The sequence below is a fragment of the Micropterus salmoides genome, unplaced genomic scaffold, assembly GCF_014851395.1.
Source record: "Micropterus salmoides isolate LMB-PRFRI ecotype aquatic unplaced genomic scaffold, ASM1485139v1 Ms_hic_scaffold_9, whole genome shotgun sequence".
In the NCBI taxonomy this organism is placed as follows: Eukaryota; Metazoa; Chordata; class Actinopteri; order Centrarchiformes; family Centrarchidae; genus Micropterus; species Micropterus salmoides.
This window is the reverse complement of record NW_024044681.1, coordinates 7177161-7189288: the sequence shown is the minus strand read 5'-3', so window position 1 is coordinate 7189288 and position 12128 is coordinate 7177161. Positions and strand designations below refer to the sequence as shown.

General features: G+C 41.9%; 1 protein-coding gene across 3 annotated transcripts in view; it reads left to right on the top strand.

The window, feature by feature from the left end:
• Nucleotides 1–1595: 1595 nt before the first annotated feature.
• Nucleotides 1596–12128, top strand: part of LOC119895858 (stromal interaction molecule 1-like) — a 49254-nt gene continuing 38721 nt past the window's right edge. For 2 of the 3 annotated variants that reach the window (XM_038709235.1, XM_038709233.1), the window contains exons 1-2: nucleotides 1596–1782; nucleotides 3339–3467. In XM_038709235.1, coding sequence (XP_038565163.1) covers nucleotides 3341–3467 — 127 coding nt within the window. In that variant the 5' untranslated portion in view covers nucleotides 1596–1782; nucleotides 3339–3340. Of the gene's footprint in view, nucleotides 1783–1833; nucleotides 1986–3338; nucleotides 3468–12128 lie in introns of those variants that run through there. The other variant, XM_038709234.1, reaches the window with a different exon arrangement.

Here is a 12128-nt window from a genome sequence, read left to right as displayed (position 1 = left end):
GGAAACTGCTAGCCTGGGGGGGCAGAAGCCATTTTGTTAGTTTCTCATGTTAAACTTTATTGTCGCTGAACTTCCTGTTGAGAAACTAAACCTGAATCTGTTACCTGAACCTTCACCTGCACATGCGCACTGTGGCCGCACGGTGGCGCCATTACACCGCTGCGTCAGACACATGCTGCCTTCCAGTGCGCTCGGAATGTGCACAATCACGATCAGGAACCACAGCAGAAGAGACTAATGTGTTTATTTTCTGATATCTCTGTAAGTTTAAACGTGTCAGACTTCATCAAGATGGAGAGGATTCAAGAAAATTACTGCGTTCAAATGAAACGATTTGTTAATTAATCGATTTAAAGAACCAACAAGAAGAAAACTTATTGGCAACTAATTTGATAATCGAGGAATCGTTTCAGCTTCTCAGATGTGATTTGTTTTATTAAACAATGAACTGAACATGTTCAGGAGGATAAGACGATGTCACAGCTGTGGAAACTTGTAACAGGAGTTACATATTTATATATAAAATATTTTATATTGATTTATTGATTGATTGATGATTGACTTACAGGTTACTGCCAACTCTGATAATCAGATGTCACCTGCAGGCAAAACTCAGAGCTGTAAACATAACTCTACACATTTTTAGGTTAAATAAAATATATTTATTCTGTTAAAAACCTGCTGGAACTGAACTTGAATCTAATATTAAATGCAATAAAGGTGCACATACAACATTGATTTAAGTGTGACATCATCAAGAACAAGTAAAGTTAATTAACAATTTTATAAATTTACAAAGTATTTTTATATTATTGTTATTAGGCTACCATTAATTTTGTAAGCTTTTATATGACACATTATAATATGTTGATTGATATAAATATATAAAATGCAGAAAATAGACTTCACATGCTTTATTTTATTTATATTTGGTTGAATTTGTGTCTGTTTGCCTTATTCAATTTGGAAAAAAAATTAAATTAGATGAACAAACGATCAATGACTCGTCTCAGGGCATCAACCGGTGAACCTGATTGGTTGTCAGCTGACCTGTGACCTGCAGCCGCTCATTGATCTCATTGGTCTTTGTAATACAGACCAGGTTTCACATCTGTCAACAGCGTGATGCTTTTATTATATAAATGTAAATGTGTTTTGTGAGAAAGGAATCATTTATATTTCATATTTATCTGTGATCATTTTGTGACATATTTTAGAATCAAAAGAGTTTTTTTTTTTAATTAATTAAAATATCAGAAGTGCTGAAAAGAACAGATACAGTCACATCTCATAAAAACAAATATGACATTTAAAAAACTGAGAAAAAAATCGGCTGCAACTAAGAAATATTTTCACTATCAATCCTTGATTAATCATTTAATTTATAAAATGTCCCAAAGTGACGTCTTTACGTTCAACATCAGAAAGTGTTTGCGCTTGTAAAATGACTAAAATGATAAATCAATTATTAAATCGTTACCTATTCATCTACCAATCGATTAACCGACATGTTGTTGCAGCTCTACAGTGAAAAGATGAAATGAAGACACACGTGTGTGAATTCGGAGTTTTATTGCGGGTCCGTGAACGCAGCGCAGGCGGATCTCTCCGTGAGTGGTTTTACCTCAGCAGCAGCAGCAGTTTCCAGAGTTCGGGTCTCGGGGTGGAGAACCGAGGAACGGACCGTCTCTTCGGCGCACACAGGACTTTCCTTCCGATCAGTTTGTGCGGATCGATCGGAGCTGATCAGATCTGATCGATGGATTAGAGGCTGCTGAAGAGGTGAGCGATGGCTTCAGGGTTTGAAGTGAACAAAAAGTGCGTGTTTCTGCAGAGGAAGCTGTTTTCCGCTGTGTGAAGCCCAACAGCTGTGTGACCTCTGACCTCCGGAGGACCGACCCGCACAGGAGCGGGTTCCTGGAGCTGAGGCGGATCAATCACCCGAGTATCGACACGTCTGTTGTTCTGCTCGCGTGCAGCTGCAGGTGGTGTTTTATTTGAGGCCATTTACATTTAAAAAAAAAAAAAAAAACACATTTTCTTGTTCCTGCTGGTGAGAGGAACAGAGGGCCGTGAACGCCTCATCCTGTCTGTTCTCCTGATCAACATTTAACATCTTTATCAAACTTAAATGTGTTTGTGTGTAAATGTGAGTCTCCTGTAAGTCACGTGACTTAGAGATATTTAGTGAGAAACGCCACCTGGTTTGTTTTAGGAGAAAGTAACTAAGTAAATTTACTCAAGTACTTAAGGGCGAATTGTTTATCTTGGGAATCCCGGATGTTGATTCTAGAGTCTGAAAGATGAAACCAGTTCCACCAACTGGATATTTTCACGTGACTGGATTAATGATATTGAATTTGAGCCACTCCTGAATCCTGAATATGCTTTCGGTACTTGAATTTCCTTTCTAACCTGTGAAACCTGAATGTATCTGCACAGGCGTAAAATCAAAGTAAAGTTTTTCGGTGTTTTAAATTTGGTTAAGTTGCTGCTAACATTTCAAACTGTTACGGGAGTTTCATTTGCTTCCATCAGCAGATCACTGGTTCTCAAAGTGAGGTCCGGGGACCCCCAAGGGACTTTGAGGTGGTTCCAAGGGGTCCCCAGCAAAAAGGGGGGAACTTGACGCAGAAGTATAAGAATGTGATAGATCGTTGGCTTTTCAGTCCCTCCAGCATCTCGCTGTCTTTTTTTATGATTTTGCAGCAGCTTTTTTTTTTTATATATTGTGATGAAATTTGCAGTCACAGTTGATGTTTTTGGGCGTTTTTTTGTAATGAAATTGTGGCAATAAGTGAAAACTGATATTTTTAACTTTAAAATTGCAGCTGAATCATTAAACAGTCCCTCCAGGACTTGGCGGGCCTGCTTATTTGAACCAGCTGGTTCTGTCCTGCAGCTGATCGGATGCAGCAGCCCGTGTCTCAGCGTCTCTCTGACGTTTCTCTCAAAGTGTTTGTCAGCAGACGATTTCCTTTATGTTCGACCACGATCCTGCACGTTCTGCAGAACAGTTTTCCTGCTTTGGTGAAGAAGATCTGGATCCTGGTCTTCACGTCCCTTTGATGGTATTGTTGTAGGTAAATGTGAGGCGTTGGTATCAAACACACGTCTGCTGCGTGATGGGTGGATTAAAGCACCAGGTTCTTATTGGACAGTCGAACGACCTCAGGGACGATTTGTTGTTCAGATCAGACTCAGGATGTGGTGGAAATGTTTACATGATGCGGATTATTAATTCCCAGATGTGACGCTTGAACTAACATGAACAAGCTGTGTGCAAGTCTGGTTTGAGATGTCACATGTATGAAACCCTTCTTCCTGTCTTTCCTCAGACATGGACGGTGCGTGTGCGTGGCTGGTGTGTGCGTTCGTGCTGAGTGTCGGGGCTCACAGTTCACGTGACAGGAGTGACCACGTCCACCCGGACCATCGTCCGGTTTCCAATGGCAACGCAGCCTCAGGTAGGAAACACACTTCCTGTGTGTGTGTGTGTTGTTTCCATGACCAGAGGATGAACCCCTCTGACTTTTCCTCTAGCGCCATCATCAGCTCAACATGTTAATGTGTCCAACACTTCATCAGCCTCAGCTCTGTTTACTGCTAACTAGCTAAAGTTAGCATGCTAACACGCTAAGCTACGATGGTAAACGTCAGCATCACGTTTTTCCGCTGGAGACATTCTTAAACGATGTCCAGAGTGTGCAACACGTTCTCACTCCCAAGTCGTCACAAATGGACGCATGGTCAAGACCCGTTGGCGTCAGTTTGTAACGCACTGTGGGAAGACCTGCAGCTTTTCACTTTCGAAGGCTGAAGGGAGGTGTAGGATATTTAGCAGAAAGGTCAGAGTAAGGAGGTGGCTGGGGAGGATGGTGGGTTTCCCATGTGAAACAGAAAGTTAACATTAAATGTTTATTTTAACATTAATGTAATTTGACCGAACCTGACAAACCTGACCAAGTGGTTTTGGTGCCTAAACCTGACCAAGTGGTTTTGGTGCCTAAACCTGACCAAGTGGTTTTGGTGCCTAAACCTGACCAAGTGGTTTGGGTGCCTAAACCTGACCAAGTGGTTTTGGTGCCTAAACCTGACCAAGTGGTTTGGGTGACTAAACCTGACCAAGTGGTTTTGGTGCCTAAACCTGACCAAGTGGTTTTGGTGCCTAAACCTGACCAAGTGGTTTTGGTGCCTAAACCTGACCAAGTGGTTTTGGTGCCTAAACCTGACCAAGTGGCTTTGGTGCCTAAACCTGACCAAACTGTGATGTTTACATTTTATTTTATTTATTTAGCTGACGCTTTTATCCAAAGTGACTTACAATTGCTGTACATATCAGAGGTCTCACACCTCTGGAGCAACTAGGGGGTTAAGTGTCTTGCTCAGGGACACAATGGTGGATCTCTCACAGTGGGAACTGAACCCAGGTCTCCCACACCAAAGGCAAGAATCTTATCTATGCGCCATCACCACCCCATGTTTCACAACGTTAACTACTAAATTCATTTTGAAAGCCTAACCAGACGTTGCAAATTTGTTTTTGCTAACTTGACCGCGGAGCCCTACACGTCCAAAAACAGTGGTTTTGGTGCCTAAACCTGACCAAGTGGTTTTGGTGCCTAAACCTGACCAAGTGGTTTTGGTGCCTAAACCTGACCAAGTGGTTTTGGTGCCTAAACCTGACCAAGTGGTTTGGGTGCCTAAACCTGACCAAGTGGTTTCGGTGCCTAAAGCTGATCAAGTGGTTTCGGTGCCTAAACCTGACCAAGTGGTTTCGGTGCCTAAAGCTGATCAAGTGGTTTCGGTGCCTAAACCTAAGCAAGTGGTTTGGGTGCCTAAACCTGACCAAGTGGTTTGGGTGCCTAAACCTGACCAAGTGGTTTCGGTGCCTAAAGCTGATCAAGTGGTTTTGGTGCCTAAACCTGATCAAGTGGTTTTGGTGCCTAAAGCTGACCAAGTGGTTTTGGTGCCTAAACCTGACCAAGTGGCTTTGGTGCCTAAACCTGACCAAACTGTGATGTTTACATTTTATTTTATTTATTTAGCTGACGCTTTTATCCAAAGTGACTTACAATTGCTGTACATATCAGAGGTCTCACACCTCTGGAGCAACTAGGGGGTTAAGTGTCTTGCTCAGGGACACAATGGTGGATCTCTCACAGTGGGAACTGAACCCAGGTCTCCCACACCAAAGGCAAGAATCTTATCTATGCGCCATCACCACCCCATGTTTCACAACATTAACTACTAAATTCATTTTGAAAGCCTAACCAGACGTTGCAAATTTGTTTTTGCTAACTTGACCGCGGAGCCCTACACGTCCAAAAACAGTGGTTTTGGTGCCTAAACCTGACCAAGTGGTTTTGGGGCCTAAACCTGACCAAGTGGCTTTGGTGCCTAAACCTGACCAAGTGGTTTTGGTGCCTAAACCTGACCAAGTGGTTTGGGTGCCTAAACCTGACCAAGTGGTTTTGGTGCCTAAACCTGACCAAGTGGTTTGGGTGCCTAAACCTGACCAAGTGGTTTTGGTGCCTAAACCTGACCAAGTGGTTTTGGTGCCTAAACCTGACCAAGTGGTTTTGGTGCCTAAACCTGACCAAGTGGCTTTGGTGCCTAAACCTGACCAAGTGGCTTTGGTGCCTAAACCTGACCAAGTGGTTTTGGTGCCTAAACCTGACCAAGTGGCTTTGGTGCCTAAACCTGACCAAGTGGCTTTGGTGCCTAAACCTGACCAAGTGGTTTTGGTGCCTAAACCTGACCAAGTGGTTTTGGTGCCTAAACCTGACCAAGTGGTTTGGGTGCCTAAACCTGACCAAGTGGTTTTGGTGCCTAAACCTGACCAAGTGGTTTTGGTGCCTAAACCTGACCAAGTGGTTTGGGTGCCTAAACCTGACCAAGTGGTTTTGGGGCCTAAACCTGACCAAGTGGTTTTGGTGCCTAAACCTGACCAAGTGGTTTTGGTGCCTAAACCTGACCAAGTGGTTTTGGTGCCTAAACCTGACCAAGTGGTTTTGGGGCCTAAACCTGACCAAGTGGTTTTGGGGCCTAAACCTGACCAAGTGGTTTTGGTATTTAAGTATTTATTAATCTGATTCCTCATTGAACAGATTTGAGGCTCTTTTGCAGAATCAGAATCTCTGTTTGTGCTTATGATCCTGAATCTGGATCTTTTTGTGGCTGCAAATGATCTTAATTGATTTCAGGGAGAATCAGTCAAACGGCTGTTTGTTTCTTCAGAGAGGCTTTAAGCCTGGAATACTCAGAGGGAATATCTGGATTTATTTCACACAGCAGTCGGCCTCTTCATTTCAAAGCCATGTGAGGCGCCGTTTCTCCTCTTTATGTGCGTCCGCATGCTTCAGAGTTTACTTCCAGGACGCACATTCTCCCTCAGGTCTGTTTGTTATAGATCACAACCTTTGCTTGGGAAGCGGCGTCCACATGTTTCTGGCCCTGTTCTGAACGAACCGTTTATAAACGAGTTAAACTTTTTTCCCCTCTCGTCTCCACCGCACCTCGCTCATTTTTCTCTAACAGACGTCCGCAGCCGGCGGTCGTCTCACGGCGTTACCGTCCTCGGTCTCACCTGCGACACAAGCGTGCCGCTTTACATGCTTTTTAAAAAGTGCCTGATGGGAAGTGAAGTTTCCCTGCGTCCCGTGTTCGGACCGACCTGATGTTCAGTATGTGTGACTTTGACTCGACCTTTGTCCTGTTTAATTCTATTATGTCTGTATTTTTATCCTCACAGCTGCTGATCTTAATCCCCAGACTAAACTCTGCCTCTTCTTCACCTGTCGCGCTGTTTCCTCCTCTGTCTTCTTCTGTGGTGTTGTGGACCATCACAGTGGACGAGTGGGAAACTTGAGCTGGAGACGCCTCTGCGAAAGGTTTAGATCTGTAGCTGTGCATCAGGTTTCAGCTCTGCACATGATGGTGTGAACTCTGTGGTCGTGTTTTAAACCTCAGACACAATCGAGACAGCTGAGCACCACAAGGGGAAACAGTTTCAGTTTTTACAGCCTGTATTTCTTCACTTTTTGGCTCCGTTAACAGGAGCTGAATTAGCAGTTAGCATAGATGTACAGACAGCTGTCTCTGGATCACTGTGATACTGAGAGCCCGTTCTCGTCTCAGGGCGTCCAGTACTGACGCTTTCAGAAAAAGTGACAAAGCGTAGTTGTCTGTATGAGACACTCTGGGGCGTTAAAGGTGTTGACGGCCCCCCTGAAACCCCCCTACCCTTACCATAACCATCATTTGCTGCAACGTTTTGTCACGCTGTCGGTAATGACGCCCTGAGATGAGAACGCGTTGGTCCTGAAGGAAACTTAAAAACGTGAAGATTCTCAAGAAGTTCTGCGGCCTCTCTCTCTGGTTTCTGAGCTGACTTCTGGACGTTTTAAATCTGGACCGGCATCAGAGATATGATCCTCCCTTCCCCTCAGAACACTTCACATCTTCTCTTTTTGCATTCTCACCACCTATAGCAACACTTGGTCTGGACCAATCACCACACACGTACAGTACGTGGTACATAAGTCACAGTGGATCTAAAAATATGTGTCTGCATGTTCAGATCTGACAGAGTTATGAATCAGCAGCAAAACTATAACAACTAACTTCTTCTCTCTTCTGTTTGAAACCAAACTAACCAGTTGGCTGTGGAGCAGTGAGTGTGATCTGTAAACCTGCTCCTCCTGATACCTGATCTGTGCTAATATTTACCCAGAGCGCTCGCACGCTCGCACGCTCTGCTGCATGTTCACTGTTATCTGCAGTGTGAACGGCTGATATTTACACTCCAGTCTGAGTTACCTGACATCTGGATCAGCTGCAGCTCCACCAGGGCAGAGAAAGTAAACGTGAGGAGGTCAAAGGTCAGCAGGTAGAAAAGGGACAGCAGTGTTTCCCCCATATGCATTCAGGAGCGCCGCTGCGTAGCGTAGCGAGTGTTTGACTGTCCGAGCGGCAGAAAGTGACGGTGAACGCGAGCGGAGGAAAATATTCTGGCAGTAAATGTGCGTGTCTGTTACAGAGTGTCGGCTTCTCAAGACCGAGAAAAGTCTGTTGTTTCCCACCTGCTGGAAAAGTGTTAGCTAACATCTCCCCTTCAGACTGAGCAGCTTCTACAGCAGCTACAGAGCTGCACTGTAACTGAACATTAGCTCAATTTATAGAAAGTAACTGGAAGCTGGATTTTATTACTGCCGACTTGTCCAGTGTTGAGAACATCAGGTACAAACTTAGACTAAACTGACGCAGCCTGCAGCTCCGTCCTGTACAGACAAATTATTTTTCAGTTTTCAGTCTGAAAAAGTGGTTTTGGAAAAGAAAGGACGGAGGTGACCGGAGGAGCTGAGGTCAGTGAAGCTAATTAGTGATGCAAACTCGTCCTTTTAAGCCGATGAGGAGACGTTTCTTTTTGGATTTTAATGTGCAAATAAAATGCACCTCAGAAGGGAGGAGGTTTCTCATGTTGCCTATTTTTTATTTTAATGTCTACAGATAAACGTCAGAAGCTGTAAAATGAAGACACAAAAGGCAAACATGAACAGTCGTATCTAGAATGATTCTGAGGTCACATTAACAGGGTTTCAGGGGCTGTTGCCCAAAACATGCTGAGCCATCACTGTAAAATCACTGTGGAGCAACAGAACCAACCAAATTACTTTCTCCAGATCTAAAGGTTGGAGTTCCTCCAGCAGACTGATCTTTGGCTGTTGGTTATTTATTATCTGCTCTCGCTCTTCCAACTATTTGTTCAAAGATATGGAGAAGACAACGGCCCAATATGATGCGAAATTACATATTTGTCATTGGAAAACGTAAGATTTTCTTGGGTGAGCACCCCTAAACCCCCCGACCATGACCACCACGACCAGCACCAAAACGTTCATCTAAAGCTCACACTAAACTGGGAAAACACTGCAGGGAAGCTAATGTGCATCGCATGTTCATGGACTTTAAGAGCAATGTTGCTGAGAAATGTTGTGTTGGGGTTTTATATTCAGACAAAAATTTGCTTCACCTCCGCTGCTACAACTCCATTCAAGGGGAAACTCTGGACAGGATGTGTTCACTTAAAGCTTCAGTGTGTAACTTTTAGCGGCATCTAGTGGTGAGGGATGTGAAGTGTAACCAACGGCTCAGTCGGCGCTCACAGCTCACTTTGCGAGCGAGAAGCTACGGCGGCCGTCACGCTCTGTCGGCTGTGGTGCTAAATAATACGTGTGGTCCAAATTTCTCTTCTCTTCTTCTAATAAACCAGACGACTACTACTACCATTACTACTAGTACTACTACTACTACTACCATTACTACTAGTACTACCACTACTACTACTACTACCATTACTACTACCATTACTACTAGTACTACCATTACTACTAGTACTACCATTACTACTAGTACTACTACTACTACTACCATTACTACTACGACTACTACTACCATTACTACTAGTACTACTACTACTACTACCATTACTACTACGACTACTACTACCATTACTACTAGTACTACCATTACTACTAGTACTACCATTACTACTACTACTACTACTACTACCATTACTACTAGTACTACCATTACTACTAGTACTACCATTACTACTAGTACTACTACTACCATTACTACTACTACTACCATTACTACTAGTACTACCATTACTACTAGTACTACTACTGCCATTACTACTACTACTACCATTACTACTAGTACTACCATTACTACTAGTACTACTACTACCATTACTACTACTACCATTACTACTACTACCATTACTACTAGTACTACCATTACTACTACTACTACCATTACTACTAGTACTACCATTACTACTAGTACTACTACTACCATTACTACTACTACTACCATTACTACTAGTACTACCATTACTACTAGTACTACCATTACTACTAGTACTACTACTACCATTACTACTACTACTACCATTACTACTAGTACTACCATTACTACTAGTACTACTACTACCATTACTACTACTACTACCATTACTACTAGTACTACCATTACTACTAGTACTACTACTACCATTACTACTACTACCATTACTACTACTACCATTACTACTAGTACTACCATTACTACTACTACCATTACTACTAGTACTACCATTACTACTACTACCATTACTACTACCATTACTACTACTACTACCATTACTACTACCATTACTACTAGTACTACTACTACCATTACTACTACTACTACCATTACTACTACCATTACTACTAGTACTACTACTACTACTACCATTACTACTACTACTACCATTACTACTAGTACTACTACTACTACTACTACCATTACTACTACTACTACCATTACTACTACTACTACCATTACTACTACCATTACTACTAGTACTACTACTACCATTACTACTAGTACTACTACTACCATTACTACTACTACTACCATTACTACTACTACTACCATTATTACTACTACTACCATTACTACTAGTACTACTACTACCATTACTACTAGTACTACCATTACTACTACTACTACCATTACTACTAGTACTACTACTACCATTACTACTACTACTACTACCATTACTACTAGTACTACCATTACTACTAGTACTACTACTACCATTACTACTACTACTACCATTACTACTAGTACTACCATTACTACTAGTACTACTACTACCATTACTACTACTACCATTACTACTACTACTACCATTACTACTACTACCATTACTACTACCATTACTACTACTACTACCATTACTACTACCATTACTACTAGTACTACTACTACCATTACTACTACTACTACCATTACTACTACCATTACTACTAGTACTACTACTACTACTACCATTACTACTACTACTACCATTACTACTACCATTACTACTAGTAGTACTACTACTACTACTACTACTACTACTACTACTACCATTACTACTACTACTACCATTACTACTACCATTACTACTAGTACTACTACTACCATTACTACTAGTACTACTACTACCATTACTACTAGTACTACCATTACTACTACTACTACCATTACTACTAGTACTACTACTACCATTACTACTAGTACTACTACTACCATTACTACTACTACTACCATTACTACTACCATTACTACTAGTACTACTACTACCATTACTACTACTACTACCATTACTACTAGTACTACTACTACCATTACTACTAGTACTACTACTACCATTACTACTACCATTACTACTAGTACTACTACTACTACTACTACTACTACTACCATTACTACTACCATTACTACTACCATTACTACTACCATTACTACTAGTACTACTACTACTACTACTTCGTATGTATTTAATGTTGTGACAAAATGCACTCTGTAGAGCAGTTCGTACTGTAGGAACGTCCGTGTAAGAGGAAATGTCTCATTCTAAGGTAATAAAAATGGTTCATTATGTCAGGTCTTAATACACCACTGAAAACATAGTTATGGATATTATTATATTATATTTCTGTCAGTTGATCCTTCTAAATATTACAACTGGACATTTAATGATCGTCCATCAACGATTCAACAGGCAGCTCTTAACAGCACAAAAAAAATGTTTATATTGTTATTAGAGTGTATTTCTGTCAATAGATCCTAAATCTTACACACTGCACCTTTAAGATGACATCACCATGAAAACACTGCATCGAAACCGCGAGGTGAGCGTGTTCGACACTGACTGACGTCTGATGAGTTAGAAAGAACAACAAGAAAAAATATTTCCCCACATTATATTGAGCAGAGTCAGGTGAGACAGCGCGCCGTCTGCACATGTGCAGAACACGTACGAGCATGCAGACATCCAGCGTGGTGTGAACAAACCTGGCGTCCATGTTGGACCAGCACCCAGTCTGGAAGAAGTATCCAGCTTCACTGAAGTAAAAGTGTCACAACCGCAGTGTGAAAATACTCCAGTACAAGTACACGTCCTGCAAGTTAAGTAAAAGTACAGGTTATTATCCTCAAAGTTAGGCACTGAGTTCTTGATGTATTTAGTTTTTTTTAATCAGCCGGTCTGGATTCTGACAGAAATCAACTTCTGTAAAAGTAATTTTTAAAATGAGTTTGACGATTGA